The 25,503-nt window shown below is 39.6% G+C and overlaps 2 protein-coding genes across 3 annotated transcripts; one reads left to right on the top strand and one right to left on the bottom strand.

Annotated features, from left to right (window-relative positions):
• The first annotated feature begins 921 nt into the window (after nt 1-921).
• On the top strand, nt 922-9,341 carry slc30a5 (solute carrier family 30 member 5). The gene is made up of 16 exons (XM_005811648.3): nt 922-1,316; nt 1,611-1,733; nt 1,815-1,881; nt 2,523-2,608; nt 2,733-2,820; nt 3,588-3,678; nt 3,770-3,846; nt 4,217-4,387; nt 4,951-5,221; nt 5,293-5,501; nt 5,805-5,962; nt 6,596-6,725; nt 7,620-7,857; nt 7,928-8,154; nt 8,867-8,995; nt 9,081-9,341. Exons 1-16 carry the CDS (start codon nt 1,246-1,248, stop codon nt 9,249-9,251), a joined length of 2,307 nt encoding a protein of 768 aa, XP_005811705.1. The 5' UTR covers nt 922-1,245; the 3' UTR covers nt 9,252-9,341.
• mamdc2 (MAM domain containing 2) lies at nt 9,333-24,620 on the bottom strand. 2 transcript variants are annotated; one of them, XM_014473561.2, is made up of 15 exons: nt 24,454-24,620; nt 24,246-24,356; nt 19,889-20,175; nt 19,078-19,162; nt 17,724-17,861; nt 16,437-16,714; nt 15,681-15,774; nt 15,414-15,560; nt 14,288-14,407; nt 14,062-14,204; nt 12,904-13,000; nt 12,162-12,320; nt 11,827-12,080; nt 9,768-9,852; nt 9,333-9,697 (listed from the first exon to the last, which is right to left on the bottom strand). In XM_014473561.2, exons 1-15 carry the CDS (start codon nt 24,512-24,514, stop codon nt 9,651-9,653), a joined length of 2,106 nt encoding a protein of 701 aa, XP_014329047.1. In that variant the 5' UTR covers nt 24,515-24,620; the 3' UTR covers nt 9,333-9,650. The 2 variants fall into 2 exon arrangements, with proteins under 2 accessions (XP_014329047.1, XP_023193665.1); XM_023337897.1 differs by having other exon boundaries at nt 12,919-13,000.
• Nucleotides 24,621-25,503: the final 883 nt, after the last annotated feature.

Here is a 25,503-nt window from a genome sequence, read left to right as displayed (position 1 = left end):
TATTATTAATTTGGTCATAAAAAGTTAATATTTATACAAAGACAGCCTTCAAACCTGACCCAGTTCCACTGGTTCTGTCAGGAGGAATGGACCAGAACTCCAACAACCTCTCAGGAGAACCTTGTGGAGGAAACCCTAATATTTGACAAAGTCAGACAGTTTAATGGAAATTTGACCAAAACCTGAGGAGATAAAATTCAGATTTACTGGAGGTTATCTAGAGTACTGGGTCCTAAATGTTTTGACTTTATATAAATGATATTTACAATGAATCTAACTGGTTCACATTTACTTTAATCTGGATTATTACGGCTACAGTGTTCATATTTTACCATGTTTTTATAAACTCCTTAGTTTGGAGTGATATGGAAAGCCATTTTAACATAAAATCGGTTTTGTCTGTATTTAAATTCCAGATGTGTAAAAAATTGTTTTGTATGATGACGTATTAATACCAGTGTAGCTAGAAAAAAGGAAGAGTACAATTCTGCCAAAAAAGCTCAGAACGTTTTACATAATCTCATAACCTGATTTTTCGAGTGCAGCATAAAAAAAATCAAAGCATGTAGATGTTATTTTTCAAATATAACTTTATTTACTTTCACTTTGTTTTTGCATAGTAAAAATGTTTTGGCTCAACGACGGCAACAAAAAATAATCAGTAAAACAGTAGTAATTGAACAATCAATTTAAAAAATAAAGACAAAAAAACAATTTTCAGGTTTTTATTTGACACAAACAAAATATAAAACGTTATGAACATGTAACGTTTTTAGACAAATCAATAAATATATTAAAATACTAGAATTCTAGCACGGTGCATCTGATTAGACACAAGAGATATTGCTCAGAGTGAGACCTCTCGCCTCTGCGCAGAACCGCGCCGCATCAACGGTCACGAGGTCTGTTACGTCACGTAAACTGTGTCGTATGCGGAAGCGTCAGAGCTTTATGGACGGTTCGGGTAGTTCTCGCTCTGCTTTTCTGACTTTTATCGGTTATTACCGTCATTTTGAAAGAAAGCGGGTTTATTTTCAGTCTCTAACGAAGCGTTCAGATGCGTTTCTTTAACATCCGGCGGCCTCAGAGGACGTGACGGCGGCAGAAACGGCAGAATGGACCCGAGCCAGAGGAGGCCTCGTTGTTTACTCCAGCGGTAAATGAGTGCAGCTAGTAAGGTTTTATTTCTCCACTAAAAGCGATGGTGAGGAAACTGGGAACATAAATATACTGGTACCGGTCAACATGGAGGATAAATACAGCAGCAACGTTTTGTCGGGAGGGAAACTGGGAATGGTGGAAGTTCCTGATTCCAGGTAACATCTGTTCTGGTTCACTTTTATTTTATTCATTCAGTTAATTTGAATACATTTTTTATTTCTCGACTAAAATTTGTTCGTTAGGATTATCAAAATTATTTATTTTCCTTGACGCAAGGTTAATTTTATTGAAATTAATTCAGTTTGTTTGCCCTTCTGATAGGAAATAAATGAACTTTGCCTCTGAATTGTTCGTATTTTTAACTATTAAACACTTAGAATGTGTTTTGAAACAGTTTAATTATCTAACTTGTCTCCATATATGTACTTCCTGCCGTTTTTCCCCGGCAGGTTAACCAGATACATTGTTCTGCTGATCCTCTCAAAGATCCTGAAGGCTTTAGGTATTTTTGAATCCTATGATATCCTGAAAGTCGTTCATATAGTTCAGTTCATCTTCATATTAAAGTTTGGGTGAGTATTTCTCCTCCTCCGATCCGTTCTGATTCATTTCTCAATGGTTTAGTAACATAAATGTTTTTGTTTGTTTTGTAGAAGTGCTGTTATTCTGCTTGTCTTTCAAAAACCCTTTTCTTCTGGGAAAGTCATCTCAAAGCGGCAGGTTTGTTGGATTTTATTTTATTGCTTGTTTTTCCTAAATTTGCACCAGTAAGCTTCTAAAAAGTGTGGCAGGCATTTACAGTCAGCCTCTATTGATTTGTATTTTGTAGAACTTCATCTAGAGACGTCAAATTGCACCAACAACAATTTTCAACAATTACTTCTTTTTTATAAAGTTACTCTCTCCAGGATTGTTTTTGTAAATTATTTTGCAATAAAGTCGATAATTTTGTGGTTCTACTTTTGAATTTTTGTGACAATCTTTAAACCATGTCCAAAATCTATAAATGGAAGAAGAAAGATGAGGAAAAACTCAAAAACAGGTTCAGCTCTGTAGTAAACTAGGATATACTGCCACCTGCAGGTTGGAGGTAGCATCACTTAAACTCAGTATTTTTCACAGAAATGTTTTTAACTGGGGAAAATATCTTATTTAACTTCCGTTTCATTTTTAACTAAAACTTTTTCATCGATATTAAGGAATTATTGACTCAAAACCAGCTTCTGTTTTCTGTAAAGTTAGTTTTGCCTTATTTCAAATGAACTAAGATATTTTCACTAGAAACTGGACCAAAATCTATTTTTAAAGATGAATAAAGATGAACCTGCTGTGATGAATTAAAGTGTTTTTCTCTGTTTTAGTGGATAAAGTTGGTTAAACATGCTGTTTCCAGCTGCGTTATTTCCCTCCTGGGCTTCTTTGGTCTCACTCTCTGTGGACCTTTAAGGTACATTTTTAAATTAATTCAATATGTCTCACATTGTTTCCCCTGCATGATGTCTAAATGCAGCAGTTATGATTATTTAACTCCTATTTAACTTTTTTTAAAATAATAATTGTTTATTTTTCAGGACTTTGCTGCTTTTCGAGCACAGTGACGTTGTGGTCGTCGCTCTGCTCGGCGTTCTCTTCACTAACTCAGGAGGCGGACCGACCAAGGTTTCTCTTTACTTTATTTATTTTATTTTTATTTATTTTTACCAAAGACTGAGATTTTAAATGATTGTCATTCAGCCAAGAAGTTTGTTTTTGATTAGAAATGAGTCGGACATTTCTTAAAGATAACGAAAAAGGAGAGCTAACCTGGAAACAATAATTTATGTTTTTAATTTAGATTAAATTTCTCTTTGTTGGAATAACGTTTATTAAGGACCTTTTGCTGTTTAGTTATTAATCAGTTAATTTTAAAATAATCAGGCCAACACTTTTAACGCTAAATCAAGCAGAAAGAACTGAGCTTTTCAAATGTTTATGTCAGAATGTGTTTTAATTTGATTAATTAATCATCATCAATAGAATAATCAATTGTTAGTTAGAGCCCTAAATTACAAGAATAGGTGAAATTTTGAGAAAACAGTCAGTCAAACGACAGAAAGTTCAAATATTACCAGAATAAAGTTGAACTAATATGAGAATAAAGTCGCAACGTTACAGAATAAAAGTCATAAAGCAAAATGATTCTTTCTCTGATACTCTGTCATAGTTATTAGGTGATGAATGTCATATTTTTAGGACATTTATTGATTTATTTAATCTTATTTTTTCATTATCCAATGGACCCAGGTAGAACACTTTGAAGCGCCCTCTAGGGGCCAGAAATAACTCTGCGTTCTTGCTGGTGATGAATGGTTGTGTAGCTCTGGCTGGATCCAGGTACCAGTACCGGTTCTGGTTACCTGAGCAGCTTTTTCTGTGGCTTCCTGCAGACCAGAGGAGCAGCTTTCTTCATCATCGCTGTGATCTGCCTGCTGCTCTTCGATAACGACCAACTGATGGCCAAGATGGGAGATCATCACCGTATCCTTTCACCCAGAGTTCTCATACTTTTGGCTCCAGTCTGGTTTCTCTGGTGGGTTCTGTTTGGGCCTTGACTGGAGCCGTAACGCAGCGGAGGGACACCATGACAGCGCGCTCACACACTTCCTCTACACGGCCATTTCTCTGTTGGGAGTCGCAGATCACAAGGTGAGTGAAACTTCTTCTTCTTCTCTACGTATAACGCAGCACATTCCTGTTAAACCTTTCAGGTAGGTGGCTATAATGTTCTACTTTAATGACATGGATGAAGTTTATATTTATGACTTTATCTTATTTATAAAACATTAGAGTAACAATATGTAGCAAATTCAGAAACTGAAGACAGTCGTCTCAATGATTAGTGTTAACTTCTGCTAATTTCTTAGCATGTTTAGCGGTTCAGTCTTAGCTTCCACTAATTCTTAATGTGTTTAGCGGTTAATGTTAGCTTCTGCAAGTTTGTGTCTAGTATTTAGTCCAATCAAAGCAAGAGAACATCAAGTTAAGTCTTATTGTTGTTTCCCTGCTCCGCCTGCAGGGCGGCGTGGTTCTGCTGGTGGTGTCGCTCTGCCTGAAGGTCGGCTTCCACACGGCCTCCAGGAAGCTGTCGGTGGAGATCGGCGGAGCCAAGCGGCTCTACGCGCTCGACAGCCTGCTGTCCGCCGCCGTGATGCTGCCCTGGGCCGCCGTCCTGACCGCCACCACCGAGGTGACGAGCCGGGAGAGTTAGGGGCGATCAAAGAGGCACCGCAGGAAGAAAGAGAGGAAGATGGAAAACATCCATCCTTTCATTCATCATTACTTCCCCACTTTATTTCCTTCTTTCCTTCCCTGTTTGTTCCTTTTACTTTATCCTTCATTCCTTCCATCCTTCTCATTTCTCCTTTCCTTAATCCCTCGTTCCTTCCTTTCTCTCTGAATTTATTCATCCCTAAATCTTCTCATCTATCCTTTTTTAATCCGTTCATCTTTTCTTTTACGGGAAGAAATTTATTTGAACTCAAATAAAAAATAATAAATATTTGAAACTTTATATTTTAATTGAAAGTCATCAGAGAAACGGAGACAAAAATCATCATTTATTTATTCATATAAACAATAAATCTTCAGACAAAAAGTAAATATTTCCTACATCCTGTTTTTTATTTTTTATGTGTAATTATATATTATTTTGACATTCAGGAAATTAATTTAATCAGACTTATTGTACAAATATTTATAAACATAATTTTGTAATGTTTTTCCAAACTGTCTCTATATTTTGTTCTGCAGAGCAAAGTGGACTCCTGGTCTTCGCTCGTCGTCCCGTTCGCCATGATCATCTTCTCCGTCGTGATCCTGGAGTTTTACGTCGAAGCCGTCTGCAGCGCCAAGATGGAGGCTCCGCGCTGCGCCCGCTACGGCGCCTTCGCCCTCTTCCCGGCCGCGCTGGCGCTGGCCAACTTCTGGACCGGCCCGCTGCGCCGACCGCCGCCGACGCAGCTCGCCACGGAGCACGTGCTCTCTGGCGGAGTCATCGTCAGCGCCGTCTTCTTTGTCATGGGTGAGTGACGAACGGAGTTAGAACCGACCGCGCCTCAGTTCGTCCTCTGACCGCCACTCTGCCCCCCGCAGCCTCCAGCATCCTGACGGCGCCGTCCAAGAAGGGGCAGAAGGGAACGCTGGTGGGCTACTCGCCCGAGGGGACGCCGCTGTACAACTTCATGGGCGACGCCCTGCAGCACACGTCGCAGTCGCTGCCGCGCTTCATCAAGGATTCGCTCAAACAGATCCTGGAGGAGTACGACTCCCGGCAGATCTTCTACTTCCTGTGTCTCAACCTGGTAGGTCGACCAAAGACGACGAGACGCTCAGGAGAAAATACAAACAAAGATCGTAATGGTGCAAAGGTCAAGTACCGCGCCATTAAAGTCGTAACGATGCGAGACTGAAGTCAGAAATACGAGGATAAAATCATAGGATGAAAGTTGCAACATTATGAGAATAAATCAAAGTATCATTGCTAACGATGCTAAATTATCTGACTAAGGTTTAAGGTGGTTGACCTAAAGTTCACCTCCATGCCTTCAGTTTGATTGTGACCTGTTAAAATCACCATAGCAACCAGAGTTGTTGGTTTTCCGCAGGCCTTCACGTTCGTGGAGCTGTTCTACGGCGTTTGGACCAACAGCCTGGGCCTGATCTCTGACGGCTTCCACATGCTGTTCGACTGCTCCGCTCTGGTTCTGGGCCTGTTCGCCGCCCTCATGACCCGCTGGAAGGCCACCAGGATCTTCTCCTACGGGTAAAACCGCCGCGGCCGTTCTACGGCGCCACATTAGGGCCAAAGTAGAAAAGTAAAAAAGAGAAAATCGCTGCCAAAAAAAACGCAGAAATCTTGAGATTGAGCTCAAATATTTTTTTTAAACTGTCAAATTTCTGAGTTTTAAAAGTCAAATATTTGCTCGAAAAAACAGTAATTTTGAGAATTTTACAGAATTTCTAAAAGTTGAAAATATGCAACTTTTTGACATTTTTGATTAAGGTCAAAATTTCTGAAATTTTTCTATCGAATCTTAAGATCCATCTCAAACATTTTGTGGAAAAAAACAGAAATTCCTGAGCTGCAAAAAAAAAGAATTTTCAACTTGAAACATTTTTCTTTTCTCAAAATGTTTTTTTTCTTAAATTTTTTTTACTTTTAAACCTGAAATTTCCTTATTTTTTTGTAGGAAATTTCTGAGATTAATTTGAAAATAAAAAAAAAAAATTTCTTGCAATTTTTATATGTTACAGCTCAGAAAGCTTCTAATTTTTTTCTAGAAAATTTGACTTCTTTTATCAGAAATGACTCCTTTGTCCTGTTTCTCGTGTCCCTAATGCTGTGCCGTAGTTTCCAGGTCCGGTCTGGTTTCTCCTGAATGTTTTCGTCTTGCAGGTTCGGCCGCGTGGAGATTCTGTCGGGCTTCATCAACGGCCTTTTCCTCATGGTCATCGCCTTCTTTGTGTTCGTGGAGTCGGTCAGCCGCCTGCTGGATCCTCCCAACATCAACACCGACATGCTGACCGTGAGTTTTATCTGCACAAACTCCGAATTAAAAGCCAAAATAAACCGAGTCCGGAGTGAAAACAGTCGGGTTTGTTCTGGTTCTGGAAGAACTTTGTTGGATCAGCAGAGTAAACGCAGTCGGGTGATTTAAGCTCCTCCAGGTGTTTGACAGAAAATATTATTATTATTAGCAAACAAGATTTAAAGAAGAGAAGTCTGGGTCAGGGTGGCCTTCAGAACAGAACCTGATCCGGTCCAAATGGAGCTCTGATTTAAAGAGGAGCTTTATGAATGAAGGAATAAACGTGTGAGAGTGAGAACTGTTGGTGTCACAACTCTCTTTAACACGTTCGCTGCTCTGGATGAGGAAACAAACGGTTCTGAGATCAGACGGATCGGGTTTAATTGGACCTCAGATCTGAAGCTTCTCTGGATCAGGTTACGGGTCACTGCGACCTGCAAACAGCCAGAACCACTTAAAGCTCAGAGACACAAACTACGGAAGACAATTAGAGCCACTAAAAACTAAAGAATTCTGACTTTAATCTCTGAATTCAATTGTCCCTGAATTTACTTTTTTTCCCCAGAATTTTTTTCAGATTTTTTATGTTTTTATCTCGGACTCTTTACTTTTTTTTTCCAAATATTTTGCCATTTTTTTTTGTCCGTTTTTCTCCAAATTCTGATTTTAAACTTAGAATTTTTATCTTTTTTTCTCTGAAATCTGACTGTAAGGTCAAAATTCTAGCATTTTTCTCAGAATTTAGTTTTTTCTCCTCCAATTTCTGTCATTTGATCCCAGAAGATTAAAGTCAGAATTCAGAGAAAAGGACAGATTTATTTTTTTTATTTTTTCAGTGGCTCTAATCCTCGTTTATCTGAAACGCCGTTTGATAATTTGTCGTTTCTGCAGCCGGTGTCCGTTGGCGGTCTGCTGGTCAACCTGGTGGGAATCTGCGCCTTCAGCCACGCCCACTCCCACGCCCACGGCGGGAAAAGCTGCTCGTCTCAGGACCACGGACACTCGCATCATGGCCACTCCCACGGCGAGCACGGCCACGCCCACGGCGGACATGGCCACTCCCACGGCGGACATGGCCACGCCCACTCCCACGGCTCGGGCAGCAGAGGAATGAACGCCAACATGCGAGGTTTGTCGCTGCGGCGCAGAGAAGTTCGTGGAAACGCGATAATTCCCTGAACTGGTTTTGCTCCTTCCAGGCGTTTTCCTCCACGTTCTGGCCGACACTCTGGGCAGCGTCGGCGTCATCATCTCCACCATCCTCATCCGGCAGTTCGGCTGGCTGATCGCCGACCCGATTTGCTCGCTCTTCATCGCCACGCTCATTTTTCTGAGCGTCATCCCACTGCTGAAGGACGCCTGCGAGGTTCTCCTCCTGCGGACTCCTCCGGAACAAGAGAAGGACCTGAACAGCGCCTTGGAGAAGGTGAGGAGGCCCAGATCCTCACATCTTAAACCAAAGTTTAAGATTATAGCAACAAAATGAGAGTTTCCAACACATCATCTCAACTGAAAGAAGAAACTGGAGTTAATTCTGCTGGATTATGCAGAGTTAATCCCAATACTGCTAAATGTTACTTAACCTTTAGCAGAAGCTAACAAAAAAGCGCTACACTAACATTGTAACAATGGAAGCTAATGTAATACTAGCATGTTATTTACTGTAAGCTAATGCTACAGTGCTATAACAGCATGTTATTAAGCGGTAGCTAATGCTAAATTGTTTTACCAACATGGTATTAAACATATAGTAATGCTAAATGCTAAATCAACCAGAATGTTATTTACTAGAAGCTAATGCTTGAGCGCTATATCAACATGATATTTAGAAGGAGCTAGCAAAAAAAGAGCTACACTACTGTTGTATTTAGTGGAAGTTAAAGCTATATTAGCATGTTATTTGAAATAAACTAAAGTTACAGCGCAATATCAAAATGGTATTTAGCAAAAGCAAAGACTAAAGCGCTATGCTAGCATTTTAAGTGGAGGCTAAAGCTAAAGTGTTGTACTGATATAGTATCAAGCAGAAAGTAGCGCTAAATGCTAAATCAATGTTGTATTTAGAAGAAGCTAGTGGTAAAACACTAAACCAACATGGTAATTAGCAAGACTTCTTCAATCATTTTGTCCTGTTGCAGATTGAGAAGATTGAAGGAGTTCTGTCGTACAGAGACCCTCATTTCTGGAGGCATTCGGCCAACGTGATCGCCGGGACCGTCCACCTGCAGGTCATGTCAGACGTGGTGGAACAGCGGATCATCCAGCAGGTCAGTTCAAACCAGTTTCCTACCACAGCTTCAATTATTATCGCAGATTATATTGTGCAACCTGATTATCTGACTGCGTCTCCAGGTGACGGCCATTTTGAAAGACGCCGGGGTGAACAATCTGTCGGTCCAGGTGGAAAAGGAGGCGTACTTCCAGCACATGTCTGGACTCAGCACCGGCTTTCAGGACGTTCTGGCAATGACGCGGCAGATGGCGTCCATGAAATACCCGAACGACGGGACTCTCATCCTGTAGCGCCGCCTAAAGACTCGAGGAAAAACCCTACAGATGTACAGTTTGTGTAATAAATCTGAATATGATGGTTTCATATTCTTGTTCTGACGATTCCTGCACGTTTTATTTCAAAATGTGACAACAAACAATCTTATTTAACGACATTCTTGGGTTTATTTAAGCGATGAGCATTAATCTAATGCATATAAGTGTGAAGGAAAACACCGTCTGACACCCTGTGGTGCATCAGTGCAGAGAGAAAGCCTGATATATCTGACATGTTGCCCCGTTCAAAACTGAATTTCTTTAGTCCACATGTTCCGGCTGACATGTAGGAGTCAACAACGCTTCGGGTTGTCTAATGTGCAAAAATAAAAAGTGAGGAAAGTGGAGGGTTCATGCATCCTACTGCAGATATTTCTACTCGATCTCGTTGGAGCTTCCCACGGCGACGCCGACCTCCGACTCTGCAGGAAAACACGGAGGAGTCAGGAATATAATCTGATTATTTGATGTAGTTCAGAGGGAGAGGGTCACCTGGGCAAGGACCGCTGTCCAACATGATGTCATCGATGGCGATGTCGCTCCTGACTGAAGAACCGCGAGTCGCTTCAAACACAATCTGCAAAAAAAACACAATTAAATCCTTTCTGGACAACTAAACTAAATCATAAAACTAAACTTTTACTTTAACTTTAAAATAATACATTATATATTAGATAAAATAAGTTTATTTTGCTTAATTAAATCAACACTGCTAAAGCTAATCTCCAATGAATTAACATGAGCTAATATGAGACTAAAAAAACAAAACAAGCGAAACAAGGGAAAGTAGAATCTAATATAATAAAAAAGTAAGCTAATTTGTGATTATATAAATGAAATAAAATAAGCTTTTACACTGGTTTAATACACTAAATTATAATAAATTAAGCCATGCGAACATAATTTATATTGACCGAAACTAAAAATAACTCAAGTACAACAAAAACATGCTAAATCAATATTTTAGCTTGAGTCTAAGATTTTTAACATTTAACTAAATCAAATGAAAAATGTTAAAAGCAAACAGATGTGCTAAGATTAACTAGACTAACATTTGCTAAAGAGAAAATTTAGATAAAATAAGTCAAGAAACTGAGCAAAGTTAAACTTAACTGTGATAACAGTATTCAAATGAAAACTAAAGTTTAACTTCCTTTTGTAAACTAAGCCAAGTTAAAAACTAACAGAATTTGAATGAGAAAGAACTAAAAAGCTAAATTTAACTAAAACAAGGTATGTAATGCTAAGAAAAATTAAAATTATCCAAGAAAAGCTAAAATCTGCTGAAATAATACATTAAGCTAACCTCATAAAGACGAGAACGGATAAGCTAAGCTAATGTAAACTGGAATTAGAACAAGCTGGACTTAAGTAAACTAAAGGCTATGCTAGGATATTTTAGCTTTAGCTAACATGTTTGGATAGAAAATGAAGTTAGGGATGATTCATGACTTCATGATTTTGTCAAGTTTAAAAAAGCAGATTTTCTTTTCACTTGTTCCGTTTCTTTCTTTTTAACTGCTTGACAATTTTAAGCCTCTGGATGAAACGGAACCATTTACGGCTGTTTGGCTTCACCTCCATGTTTATAGGAAAAGTGATGATGGATAAATGGGAGTAAGAATCTAAAATTATCTCCTTATCTGGGTTAATGTCATGGCAGCAGCTCAAATGTTGTCATCAATGTTTTCTAGTTTCACCATCTTTCATTCTGTTAGTTTGGATTCTGCTACAGAAGAGAAACGATGATGATGATGATGATGATGATGATGATATAGAAGAAAAAGTGACTTCAGGCCCAAAATGTTTCCACTAATTCAACCTGAAAACAAAATGATGTTTATTTACAGCAGCTTCTGTTGTTTTCAGAAATAAATTAACAACATTGATTCAATGAACTCAGAAGTTATTGGAAATACTTTGTTTTTGTTTCAACAGGGCCGGTCAAAGCTTTTTGGGGGCCCTAACCAGATTTTCATTTGGGGCCCCTCATACCAACATGTGAACACCAGATGCTTTATGATTCCTAAGCTACTCTGCTGCTATCATTAGCACCATTTTATCGTACCACTGTTATTATTTTTTGTTTGTTATTATAGCCATTTATTTTATTTTAACTTTACAGGAAAAACAAACTAAACAATAATTGTTTGGATTTTGAGACGACTCAGATTAATTATGATTACCGTTGGCACCAATACCTTAATATCACTACTAAATATAATTTTATTCATAGTCCAAAAGTACATATTATGTTATATAATTAATGAATTATTATGTATAATATCGAATTAAAATATTGATTTGGTGGTGATGTTATGAATTACATCAGTGGCATGAGCAAGAAAATTGTGTACATAAACTTACAGTATTACCATGGAAACATGAATCATCCTTAATGTATAGATATATATTACTGCATATATTAGAATATAAATAGATGTTTATATACTTTTTGTTTCTTTTTTACATGTTAAAGGGACTAAAACATATTTATTTTATTTTATATGTCCCACCAAATCAACAATAACAGGATTTATTTCTGTCTCGCCTGATGGTGACTCTGGCTCTGGTATTCCAGTTGGGCTCTCAGCCAGGCGATGCTTTGCTCGCCGCTCCGTTGCCATAGCAACACTTCCTCTCCGTCCTTGTCGGCGAGCACCCGGAGCTTCCCGGTTCCCGACCCGTACATGTGGTAGAAGAACCGGAGACACTGAGGGCCCCGGGTTCCCCGGACAGGACGGGACCGCAGCCGCGCGCTCTGACCCGGCAGCATGGGCGACGCCTCGATGTACATGTAGTACCCTGTCGCAGGCAGAGGGGGCGCTGTCTGAGGGATGCCGCTGCCTCAACAGGAAACAGGAAGTGACGGGGGGGTGACCTCACCGAGTCCTGTGGTGTGGTCCCCTCTGGGGCCCGTGTAGGAAGTGGGAGTGGGGCCCCTCCTCTGGTGCCAGGCGGCAGCGTCCCTGTGTTTGTCCTGGGAGTATCCGCAGAGTCCGGCCTCAAAGTCACAGTGTCCAGGCAGCGGCGCGGACAGGAAGCCTGAGACAGGAGAAACCACATGATTGGTTCGACCCTGAGAAAGAATCCACCAGCTGCTGGTAGAGAATAAAATAAGTGACTGATACATGACACTGTTTACCTGGAAAAAACAATTTAACTTAAGAAATGTACAATAAATACAAATGTTTAATATATTTAAAAACAACTACTTACTCCAATAAAAGAAATAAAGAAATTTAAAGATACAAAATAAAAAAAATTATAAAAAAGAAACTGTTTGCTTAAAAAAATCTGTTAAAAATTGAAAAAATCTAAACAAACTTTTTACCTGAAAAAAATAAATAAAAAAATAAAATTAAAAGTAAAACAAAAACAACACTAATAAAAAAATAATAAAAAAAACTGCATGAAAAAAAAAGTTTAAAAAAAATAAGAATCTATAATAAATAATAATAATAAATGTTTACCTGAAAAGAAAGTAACTGCCTGAAAACACTCCAAGTTAACAAAAACCAATTCAAATATAAAAATGTTAAAAATTAGTATTTAGACTTTAAAATTAACATATGTTTTCATCCTTAAATCTGCTGCAGTCTGTTGGAAAAGAGACAGACGTTGTTACCGGCCGTCAGCTCACAGTCTCCCAGGTTCAGGCTGACGTCGTCCAGAGCCACGGAGCCGCAGTCCCAGAAACTCCTGCAGGTGCTGACGAACGCCATCTGAAGAAGGCAAACAGGAAGTGAGGCGCCGCACAAGAAATAATTAAATATTTCCGTTTTATGTATTATTTGAGTCTGGAGGATCTTTTAGTTTGAAAATCCTTTAACCGGATTCTCTCGGTTACGTCTTGTGCGCCAACGTTGATCCACAAGCAGCAAAATGAGTCAGAAACAGATCAGACGTTTTTGGAAAGTTTCTTTGTGAAGGGAAAAGGCCCAGAGAAGAGACAGGAGAACGGATTTATCCCGGCAGGTGATTCCCACAGTCCAAGCTCTGCATGATGTTAACGAGGCAATGAAGCTTCAAACTGCTTCACCACGTAGAGACCATGAGCACCCTGTGCATAAGCAACACTTCGGGTACCATGGTATCAGGAAAGTTCAATAACCGTTTTCCTCCGCGTTTTTTCAGCGTGTTCATCTCTTTCCTCTCTCGTTGGGATGAGACCGTCTGGTTACAGAGAAACAAGCTCAGGGCTCCCATTAGTCGTTATCATGAGTTAAAATTTTCACAAAAGTAAAATATTCGTTTTTGTGGCGCATATGTATCTTATTTTGAAGGGATATGTAAACGTCATCATAGCGACCAGAGTCGGAGAGTGTTAGGGCACTGGAGAGACAAGATGAGAGGAGTAGAGCTTGTGAGTTTTAGGTCTGGTTCACACGACACGATTTAAGGAATGTCGGCTGCGTTCTTCTCCCAGTCAGGAAAAACCCCACAGGCTGAGATAATCGGGCCAAGACAATGTTCAATATGTCGGATTTTAGATCGGGCTTATCGAACACACCAGTGTAACTGGTGTACTGCAGGACATAAGCACACACTGCTTATGTCCTGCAGTGTGTGCAGTGTAACACAGCACACACTGCAGGACATAAGATTGTCGTAAAGGGAAAATCGGGGCAAAAAAAAAAGCTTTAGCAGGAACACCGACATGCAGAAGCATTATCTGACGGTTCAAGACTCATTTTCCCGTGGTTTTTCTTTCCCTCCAGTCTCTCTCTCTGTTTATTACCGTGTTTATTCCTCCACATGCGATTCTCTCTTGTCTTCCACTGACCTTGGCCGCCTGCGACGTCTGGAAGGACACGTCTGCTGAGATCCAGATTCCCCTGGACTTTTCGGCCTGGGTCCAGATCTTCTCCTGCCGGCCTCCCTGCTGCAGCAGGTAAACCACCAGCGCCTGCTCCGTCTGGTTGAAACCTGCCACAGTTTTCATTCAGAAAAACCCAACATTCCTGCAAACCGCTCACACCAGAGAGACTTCACAGCCGGAGTCGGATCACCTCTCAGAGAGAAGTAGAACCTGAGGCAGAACCTGGTGTTGCCCGGCAGGATGGGGCTGATCACGCTGCTAACGTAGCCGGAGCGCGGGCCCAGCCGGGAGTGAGCCAACAGGAAGGATCCTGGTGGGAGAAGACGGGATTTATTTCCTTGTGAAAGTCTGTTTTCAACTACAGAACGCCAACATTTCATAAGAACTGAGTTGGTTTTGGAGCTAAGCTAAGAAAATATTTGTTTCTATTCCTCTCTGACGAAACTCCTTTAAACCGAAGGAAAAAACTGTGAAACTGTTGGGCACATTTCTGCTAATCCGCTAATAGCAAAACTAAATTTAGCTTAGCATTTTTGCTAACTTTTAAAAATTTTAGTGCAATTATCTTAAACTAAATTAAGATAAGTGCAATTATTTTTGTACATTTTCAGCTGAATAAAGTTTTGGTTATTGATTGGTAAGATTTCGTTGATATTGGCTTTTATTTTGAAGTTGGTGGAGAATGTTAACGCAGCAGTTCCATTTCCTCTCTTCCTCACTGTCTCTCTTTCTTCCCCCAATTTCTTTATTAAAACCAAAAAACCTGCAGGAACAAAATAAAACCAACAGTAGAGAAGATAAAAACATAAATCAATACCTAAAGTCTTTACAGAACATAGATGTCAACATAGTTGAAGCTTTAGCATTAGCTTCCACTACATACCAAGTAAATAAAGCGCTTTAAGATTAACTTAGGCTAAATATCATGTTAATAAAACAGTCTAGCATTAGCTTCCACTAAATACAATGTTAATATAGCTTTTAGCATTAGCTTCCACTACATACCAAGTAAATAAAGCGCTTTAGGATCAACTTAGGCTAAATACCATGTTAATAAAACAGTCTAGCATTAGCTTCCACTAAATACAATGTTAATATAGTTTTTAGCATTAGCTTGTACTAATTAACATGTTGAAATAGCTCTTTAGCATTAGCAGAACTAATATTTCTGATTAACTAGTGTTGCCCACCATTGAAATGAAATTAATATTTCATTTTAATTCAATTTAATAAACATATTTCACCATCCATGTTGTGCTAAATCTGAAAGGTGTGGTGCAATATCTCATCAAGTCGTGTTTGCAGTTTTCTCTCACCTGCTCCTGTGGTGTGGTCTCCATTCCTGAATATGTTGGGTTTCACCGACACTCTTCTCCAAGACGACGCGGCGCTCCGGTCCTGGGTGTAGAGGCAGAGACCAGATTCAAAATCACAGTTGGCGACGGACGGATCGAAGGTCGGCTCTGTGGAAGTAATGCCAGGGATCAGCATGTTGGCGCTCTGGGAGAAATGATTTCTGCGGCTCTCCAGGTGTTTTGTTGGCTTGTTGGGATTCATGATGAAGACAGAAGTTCACAGCTCACCTGTGTCTTTGTTGCAAAACTCTGGAGAAAAGGAAATGTCGTCCAGAGCAACATGTCCGCCTCTCGGGCTGTTAAAGCCCACTTCAAAAACCACCTGGAGACAAACAGAAACCCATAAATGAAGCAGCTCTTCCACAAATCTGGAAAATATTGCAAGTTTCCTGTGTGCATATTTATGTATTCATTGCAACCAGAGCAGAAGGAAATGTGGATTTACTGAGGAGAGTGAGATATCCTCTGTCTCTGCTCTCCAGTCCTGTTAGCAGTGGACACAACCAGAGACTCTTCATGGTCAGATGAATGTCTGGTTGAGGAAAATCAGTTTTATCTCTGGTTTCTGAGGCTGAGAATCAGCTCCAGTCGTTTGGGATTGGTAACTGTCTCTAGTGGAAGAGTTCAGGTATTTTGTGCTTCGTTTCCACTGAGTGTTACAGCACAGGTTGGTTCCGTACCACAGAGTCCAATCGCCAGTAGAACCCAAACGCCTGACATGGCATCAAACTAGTGCGATGACAAATGAGACGCAATCAGGGGCATTTTTCTGTGGAACAATCAATGGACTGTGTTGTGAGCAGGTTGACCCAAACTGCTCCGCGGTCCTATGGATGTACTGCTGGTCAGTCCCATCTGATGGAAAATGTTTCCAGCACCAGTTGGACTCTTACTGAGCCCAAACGCCTAACATGGTGTCACAGCAGTGTATGCGCTTGTCACCGCATCGTCAAATAAAGTTCAACATAGCTGTGATTTCCTGACCTGCACGGGGTGTGGAGCCTTCAGGTCCACCTGCACAGGGATCCACTCTCCTGGGGGGCTGATGAAGTCGACCCGGTTGTCTGGCTCGGCTTTCCACAGCTCCTGGTACTGGCCCAGGCGGTCCCGGGTGAAAACGGTGAACATGTTCCCTCTTTCCTCGCTTCGCTGGTACTGGAAGCTCAGGCAGCCGGACATCGGCGTCGTCGCCATGGGAGAGACCAGCTTGGCGACCTCTGTGAACGTCTTGGCGTAGCTGGAGTCGACGTACATGAAGTGACCTGAGGAAGACGAGCAAACCTGGAAGAAGATTTCTCTCAACCGCGGAGACGCCGTCAGCAGCTTCAGGGTGTAGCGGTTAGCTAAATGACTGTAATCCAATCAGATGCTCCTGATTACAGGTTTCCAGCTGTGAAGTCCCATAATCTGCTGGTTTGTTTCTCTCAGTCTAAAAATAATGTGTGAATGTTTGTTTCACAGACACACACAGAGCTGAAAACGTCCAGGAAGCCACAACTCAATGTTTTATTTGATTTACTTTAACACATTTTTTTTTTAAGTACAGTTTTGGGTGTCAGTTAGTAACTGATTATTGTGATGATTAATTGATTAATCAATAGTGCAGATTATCCATCGGTTTAGTGAAAGTAGCCTCCAATTAATTAGCCTTAATCAAAGGCTAACTGATTAATCAATTATTAATCAATTAATCGAATTCTTCATTCAACCACTGAAGCCTTTTTCACACCATGTTAGAAATATGTGTGTATAAAAAATACAAGTAAACAAATAATTTAATTCCTTTTTAAATAAGAAATCAACCTTTTTAGGCTAAAAGATAATAATATAACTTGATTATTTGTAGCAAAGGAAACATCTGCAGCCAAACAAAAATAAAAAAAACTAACATGAAAAATTCATATCTTCATCTGGATGATCTGTTGATTATTTTTTGGATTAATTGATTAGTAACTGGGAAGAATTTGAAGCTAAAACTAGAAAACTTGATAAGTTTTGGGCAAAATATAAACAGACGAAGTTTTTTTTTAATCTTCAATATAAAATGTAAATATATTTATACAATTTTTGGCTTAATTGCTGCTTTGATTATGTTGTTTTCTTTCAGCAAATGGCCTCTTTTAGAGACTGTACTCTCCAGTTAACAATTAATCAATTACTAAATTAGTGGACAGTAATTTCAATGATCGATTAATCTTGATTAATCACGATTAATCGTTTCAGCCTTTGTGTCGGTACAGAATTAAAAGCATTGCATGCAGCAGGTCTGACCTGTCTTGTTGTGGTATGTGTGATCGTCCGGCATGTCGTTGTGAACCAGCTGGACTCCACCGCCGCCAACGTACCAGTTCACGTTTACGTTCCACTGGTTGCTGTAGCCGCACAGGTGAGGCTCCTCAAAATCACATTCTGGAGACAGAATAACCGAAATGAACCTGCAGTCTGGACAAAAACTAAACCAGAACCATCTGTATCAACAATGAACCTAGAGCTGCCCGTTAATCTGGGAAGAGTTAATTATGGCATCATTTATAGATTAAAATATAAAACAAATATTGAAAAATTGAAACTCAGTGAACACATAATTTATTTCACCTGCTTATTTCTGTTAATGTTCATAAGATAAATGCATTAATTATATAAAAAAACAGTTTCTAGTTTGATTACATTTCATAGTGACATCAAAGCTATTAGCTAAAGCAGCTGGTTGTTCACAGAGTATTTAAGCAACAAATTAGAAAAATTAGCGGAAGGAAAAACTGTGATAGGATTCATTAGCAGATGTAAGTAGAGGACCCAAAAATTCTTCAGAGGACCCAAAGATTCTTCTCAAATTTTCTCTCAAGTGAGAGAAAATTTTTGAGATTACTTTCAAAATTTCTGAGATTTCTTCTACAAAATGTGACTTTTCAAGCTCAGAATTTTTCTGGTTTTATTATTAGAACATTTCTGAGATTAATTTAAATATTTCTGAGGTTTTATTTTTATTTATTTATTTTTTGTTGCAAATTTTCAACTTTTCAAGGTCAGATATTTCCTTCTTTTATTCTAGAACATTTCTGACATTAATTTCAACATTTCTGATATTTTTCTAGCACATTTTTGACTTTTCACACTCAGAAATTTTGTTGTTTTTTCTAGAACATTTCTTTGATTAATCTGAAAATTTCTGAGATTTTTATAGAAAACTTTTGACATTTCAAACTCACACATTTCCTAGTTTTTTGATTAAAATTCTGAGATTAATCTGAAAATTTCAGAGTTTTTTTCTAGCAATTTTTCATCTTTTCATACTCAAAAATTTACAATGTTTTTCTAGAAAACATGTCAAATTAATATCAAAATTTTGCATTTTTCTAGCAAATCTTTGACTTTTCAAACTAGGAACGTTCCAAGTTTTCCTACATTTCTGGAATTAAAACAAGTTTTTTGGCAGCAATGTACTCCCTTTTTTTCTATTTACAATGCTGTAAAAATAAGGGTTCACCCTGTTGCTTCTTTTGTTTTGTTTTGTTTTTTAAGTGCTGCAGAAACGAGCAGCAGATGTTGTCCATCAGGATGTCTTGTTTTTCTTCTGTTCTGGGTGGAGATGTGAGAGTCGAACAGCAGAAGTGCAGTCACCCACCCAGGCAGTATCCGGGGCTGATGTGGATCTCAAAGATGGCCACGCTGCTCTCTGCGCTCGCTCCAGCCCGACCTTGGATCACAATCTGTTCAAACGGGACGGGAACACCCAGAGAAGTGAAAGCAGCAGGTTCAATGTAACTTAAGCACTAATTGAAAACATGCATGCAGAGTTTTTCTCGATGCTTTGACAGAGAGCGGCGTTCGAAGGCCGAAGCGGCGCAGGACTTTCTGCCGGGGTGTTTATGTGATGAGGGGCCCACACATGGCGGAGGCCTGGCACCTCATCATCGTGGTCCCGGTCCAGTCCGCCGGGCCCTGCCTCGGCTCACAACGTAAACACCAGCTCTGTGTTTACGCTACGATAAAAGCTCTGCGTATCGGACTAATTTTAGACCGGCGTGGGGAACCGGGCTGCAGGAGGTTCTGCTGCAGCAGCACAGGGTTCTGATGTTATTCATCAATAAAGATCCAATAACAAGACTCTACTGAAAAACAATCAATAAGACGGAAATTTACAATAAAACAACAATTGATTGGTTTTATGATCAATCTGGATGCCTGTTTGGATGTAGTGTTGGAGGTACGGTTGGTTATTTAGTTGGATGGATGCATTTTTGGATGTTTATTTGGATGTATAGTTGGGTGTACGGTCGGATGTTTTGTTGTATGGTTGGATGTTTTGTTGTACGGTTGGATGTACGGTTGGAGGTTTTGTTGTACGGTTGGATGTTTTGCTGTACGGTTGGATGTTTTGTTGGATGTTTTGCTGTACGGTTGGATGTACGGTTGGACGCGGCCCCTCTCCTCACCCTGAACGGCTCCGAGGCGTTGTGCAGATCCACGCTGGCGATGACCCAGCTGTCTGATGGCGTCCTGCTGCTCCACAGCGGCGTGTCGAAGCTCCGCCCCTCGCTGCGCCGCAGAACCTCCAGGTGACCCGACCCGGCGATCTGGTACACCAGCCGCACGCAGCTCCACTCGTCGTGCTCCAGGGACGGGCTCAGCAGGACTCCCGTCGCTTCTCTCTTTGGTTCGACACCAGAACCTGAGCTGCCCTCCACGTCGTCGCTCACGGTTTCCACGGCAACAAAATGTCCTAAACAAAGCAGAATAGACAGGATATTTAACTATTAACCATTTTCCACTTTAAATTCATTATGTTGCGATAATGAATGCGCATCTCTTTACACAGAGAACAGTCAATATACTGCGTTGTAACATGTTGTGTCATAAATGACTGAATTTAGCACTTTAGCATTAGCTTCAGCTAAATACCATGTTGGTATAGCACTTTAGCATTAGCAAAACTAATATTTATGATTAGTGAGTTCAAGCCTTCTCCCAGTGCTAACTAGAAACAATCAATCCACCCATTGCTCTCTGCTATGCTACAACTAGCATAGCCTGTTGTAAATGCTAAGGCTAGTTAGCATGGCCACCGATGATGATAAATAAACAGTTTTCTTGTAATGTTAAGTTGTTTCTCCACTACCAGCACATTTGGCAGCGAGTACACGAGGTTGACTGGCAGCGGTAAGACCCGCCTCCTGGCTCTGATTGGTCGGGAGCGGGGCATTTCTTCAGTAGCTCAAGGAAGAGGTGGAGGAGATCAATCTTCACCTCATATTCTGTATCAAAGTTACATACTGCAGCTGTAAAAGCAACATCATTTCCATCATTTTTGCATTCCTAGCACCGACATCTAATCCAAAACAAATGCAGCATCCGTCCCTCAGAGCCCAGTTATCACATAAAACAAAACAGTAGAAGAAGCAAATAATTTCTAATACATTAAAGTTACATAAGATACTGAAACATGGACTCTACAGCTAATTTCAGTCAAAAAGGAGAAAGGATTTCCCCTTGGGAAAAACCCCAACAGACTAAATGCTGTTTATATTAGAGTCTCAGAAACAATATACAGAAGTGAATATGTTAATCCAGATCAGGATTTAAAACCCAGAGTCATAAATCTCTGAGTCAGTTCAGCATGAAATCCTTTTTCCTGACCCCTGTGTGCCTCAGGGCGTTTTGAGCTCTCCTCAGTGGTCTGTCATTTATTATTTGCCCCTGTGGAATGCTCTGCAGCCCTGCAGCTCCGCAGAATGAGAGAAAAACACCCAAGTACCGAGACTCAAAACAGCCACTCAACGGGAAACTCATTTCATTAGCGTTTGTCAATAAATGTCAACTAACCGCATCCAATCAACAGCAGTTAACACGGCTTTTCTCGTGCTGTTTGGTGTGAAAAGAGCATAAACAAAAGCAGAAGAAAGGAGGAGAAATGAATAATGAAAGGCCGCGCCGCCACTGAGGCTTTTAACGAGCGTGAGGACGCAGCAATCAGGATGGAAACAGTTGGAGGAAAAGCGACTGAGTCATGAGTCCCGCTGCCGCAGCAGGGCAGTTTGTAGTCAAGTTCAACCAGTGATGGTGGATGGAAACAAAGAAAAGCTTACAGAAGTTTTTCCAGCTGTCTGGTTTATGGGTGATGCAAAGACGATTACAGAATATCTGTTTTTGCTCTTCAGCAATACTGAAAAGCAGTTATTTAATAAATAAGGCTTAAAAATAAACTAAAACAAGTTATGGTCGCATCACAAAGCTAAACCCAGAGCAACAGAGTTTACTTAAGCTAATAGTAACAATGTAAGCAACTGTAAAATACAAAAGTTTTCAATCAATCAAATTTGTTTTGTATAGGACATTTCAGCAGCAAGTCATTTCAGAGAGCTTTACATCATAAAAACACAAAGTCATGCAACATAGAGTCGACAATCAAAACATGACATTAAATCAAGTTCCATCATTAAATTCGTAATTGATTATGTTTCAAATAAAACTCTAAACATTTGGGTTTTTAGTTGAGATTTAAAGGAAGTCAGTGTTTCAGCTGTTTTACAGTTTTCTGGAAGTTTGTTCCAAATTTGTGGTGCATAGAAGCTGAAAGCTGCTTCTCCTCGTTTGGTTCTGGTTCACATTAATTAGTACAGCAGACGCTAAAACATTAGCATTCTGTGATTAGCTGCTAGCATGACTATGACTGCTTGCTAGCTCGTACTAATGCTTCAAATGCTTCATTTGTAGTAAAAACTCAGAAATCCTGATTTCCGAAGGAGAGAAAATCAACTGCGCTGCCAGCAGGAAGTTAGATTTTATATTCTGAAAGTCGTAGAGTTTTTCAGACATCGACTTTAGGATCCAATATGGCCGCTCCACTCGGAAACGGTAGCAAGCTGTGATGAAGACATGTTTATTTCAGAGTTCATCTAAAGACATTTTCTAAAAAACAAAACATGGAAGTTTCAAAAACTAGAAATGTTCAGAAATAAATCTATCACATTTTCCACTTTTTGAAATGCAGAAAATTTCTCTTTTTTTTGTAAATTCTGAGATTAATTTTTGTGGTGGAAATTTACTCTTCTTTTATTTTTATCTACAATGGCACTGATACACTGTTATAATTTATAATTTAGTTTTGTATAATATATGTAGCTTATGTTTTCCTGCCTTAAAGTTTGGTTATGATGAGGTTAAAAGAAACTGCATCCTTTGCTTATCTTTAAACGCCATGAATAAAGTGACCTGAAGTGTGGCCTTGAAGTAGGCCACACTCCGTGTCACAGTTAGCTTGACACAGTCCAGCTGTTTGTGCTAGATCCAGAGGTTCATGCCGCCATTCTTCCCAACTCTGTGCTTGAATTGTGTTTTTCAGTACAGAAACATGAATGCACAACAAATGACAGAGTAATCACTGTAATCACATGATCTGAGCTCCATTCATCAGGCTGTGAGCTAATAAACGCTGACATAACTTTGATATGGGGATGTTTCGCTCATTCATATGAGCTGCACTACAAACCCGAGGGAAAAGCCAAAATGTGCTGCTTCTCTCTCTCCAGATGTTCACTGATGCTGCAGTCAATGCAGACCAGATGGACTTTTTCCTACGGAGGGCTTTAGTGCTTCAGCCAAAGAAATCAGCAGCAATAACAGCTTCTTGAAGCCACACTCTGCATCCTTAAAGCTGCAGAATGTAACTTTTATCTAAAAAATTTTTTTTTTTTTACATATGAAAAAATGAGCCAGATCATCAGAAGAAAAATTGAGCTCCTCTTCCTTTTAGTTTTTTGTCTCTAATTGTAAAAGTAGCCATCTGTAACTGCCATGGCAGTTGCTATGGAGTTACTATGACAACAGAAAATAAGCCACCATCTTAGAACTACCTCGTTCTTACCTGATTTATGAACAATATAAGCACATTACAACTATTAATCAATTACAATTTTTGCCTACCAAGATGGCGGTTCAGGATCACTTCCGGTTTAAACTTGTAGGCGTCTTGTAACAAGAATTATTTTAATTAATGTAAATAAATATGCTACACTTTGTTGATGTACATTTTAATAATAATCTGCAAGTATTTCTTAGCTGTGCACAGCTAGCACAGCAGCTAGCACAGCATGTCATGAATGCTAACGCTAGTTAGCATAGCCATAGATGACTGCGGATAAACAGTTTTTCTGTGATGGTAATTTGTTTGTTCATTTCAGTGATAGCAGCTCAGGGAGGAGGTGGAGGAAATTGATGTTTATTATACTGTCACAAAATAGTGACAATCTTAACAAACGGAAAAAAAACCATATTTGATCATATTGATGAAACAAAAAGAGCTTCCGGAACAGAACCGCTAAACTTCCGCTAGCATAGCCTGTCGTAAATGCTAAGGCTAGTTAGCATGGCCACTGATGACGGCAGAAAAACGGTAAGTTCTGATTGGTTGTTTTTGATCGCTAGCGGTTCATTTTGGCGATAGCAGCTCAGGGAGGAAATAGACGTTTATTATACATTATACTGTGACAAGATAGTGACCATCTTAAACGAAAAAAAAAAACATTTTATCATACTGATGATACAAAAAGTGCCGCTACACTTCAGCTAGCATAACGTGCCGTAAATGCTAAATAGCCCCGATAATGGCGGATAAACAGGTTGTTTTGGTCGCGAGCGCCTCAGGGAGAAGGTGAAGGAAATTATATCTATTATATAATTATATAAAACTGTCACAACATGGTGACAATCTGAACAAATGAGGGGGGAAAAACCATATTTTTATGTTATAGTGACACACAGAAGCTTTAAAGGTGCAGCAGGGAATAAAAGTACCGTCTCTGTGCAGGGTCCAGATGGAAAAGTCTGCGTCTGACGTGTATCCGCAGGTGTTGGACTCAAAGTTACATGAGCCTGGCAGCAGCCGGCTGTGGGCTCGGACTGCGGCTTGGAGCGCAGGAATAGAAACGGAGAGAAACAGACGGAACGGTGAGAATGAATCATCGGCAAGTGTCGATATTCCCCGGCAGTAATGAGAGCTTACCGACAAACGCCAGGAGGTAGATTTGCAGCGTCGCAGCTTTCTTTCTGAGGAAAAACGCCATAGCTCTCCAGAAAATAAAAGAAGCAAAGAAAGTTTTTTGTGTTTTTTTTTTCCCCCCAGAAAAAAGTGTTGCAGGGTTTGTCTGAGTGTCTCTCCAGCTCAAAGACTGGCAGCACACTGCAAGGAGGAGGAGGAGGAGGAGGAGGAGCAGGGAGCCAGAGGTCGGAGAGGAAGGGTGGGAGGAGAAAGGAAGGTGAATGATGAGCTAAAAAGGACATAAAACTTGTAGTTCACAAAACGTGATCAAAACACTGATAGTCACTTTGGTCTTTATCAAAACCAGCTGGCACCATTCAGGTCAGTGGAAATCAATCTACACTGCAAAAACACAAAATCTCACCAAGTGTTTCGGTTTAGTTTCTACTATAAATGTCTAAAACATTCACAGCAAAGGTGTTTTTATCTTACATATATATATATATATATCTTCCAGTTTGGGCTTAATTACGTTGTTTTTAAGCCTGGATATTTCAGCTAACGATTAATCGACTACTGAATAATTTGACAATTATTTCAACCATTGATTAATCACAAATATTTGTTTCAGCCCTGCAATTGAAATAAGACAAAAGAGCTTGTTTAAATTCAATATGATTTTTTACTCTGCATACTCCAGTTAACGACTAATCAATGACAAAACTGGTTGACAATTATTTCGCCCATTGATTAATCATGATTAATCATTTTAGTCCTGTAATTGAAATAAGACAAAACTAACTTAAAATAAATTTTCAGCAGGATATAAGTGCTTGTTTTAAGTAAGTATTTCCTTAATAATGATTAAAACAAGTTCTTGTTATAAGTGAAATTATCTACCACTGGAATTCATACTTTTTCTTCAATATTAATGAATTATTAACTTAAAACAAACTCTAATATCTTGCTGAAAAGTTAATAAGTTAGTCTTGTCTGATTTCAAATGTAAGGCTGAAACAATTAATCAGATAAACTGTGATTAATTGATTATTTATATAATTGTCAGTTAATTTA

This window comes from Xiphophorus maculatus, chromosome 8 (genome assembly GCF_002775205.1).
Source record: "Xiphophorus maculatus strain JP 163 A chromosome 8, X_maculatus-5.0-male, whole genome shotgun sequence".
Lineage (NCBI taxonomy): Eukaryota > Metazoa > Chordata > Actinopteri > Cyprinodontiformes > Poeciliidae > Xiphophorus > Xiphophorus maculatus.
Note: the sequence above shows the minus strand (reverse complement) of the source record. Positions and strands in the feature narration are given on the sequence as shown.

What these genes read in the sequence shown, in the direction of transcription:
- mamdc2 (XM_014473561.2), bottom strand. Translation starts at nt 24,514, where the DNA reads ATGGCGTTTTTCCTCAGAAAGAAAGCTGCGACGCTGCAAATCTACCTC. An exon ending in AGACCACACCACAGGAGCAG is followed by an intron (nt 14,408 to 15,413) that starts GTGAGAGAAAAC and finishes TTCTCCCACCAG; the next exon opens with GATCCTTCCTGTTGGCTCAC. An exon ending in AGACGTCGCAGGCGGCCAAG is followed by an intron (nt 13,001 to 14,061) that starts GTCAGTGGAAGA and finishes TGCCTTCTTCAG; the next exon opens with ATGGCGTTCGTCAGCACCTG.
- slc30a5 (XM_005811648.3), top strand. Translation starts at nt 1,246, where the DNA reads ATGGAGGATAAATACAGCAGCAACGTTTTGTCGGGAGGGAAACTGGGA. An exon ending in AAGTCATCTCAAAGCGGCAG is followed by an intron (nt 1,882 to 2,522) that starts GTTTGTTGGATT and finishes TCTCTGTTTTAG; the next exon opens with TGGATAAAGTTGGTTAAACA. An exon ending in TGGGAGTCGCAGATCACAAG is followed by an intron (nt 3,847 to 4,216) that starts GTGAGTGAAACT and finishes CTCCGCCTGCAG; the next exon opens with GGCGGCGTGGTTCTGCTGGT.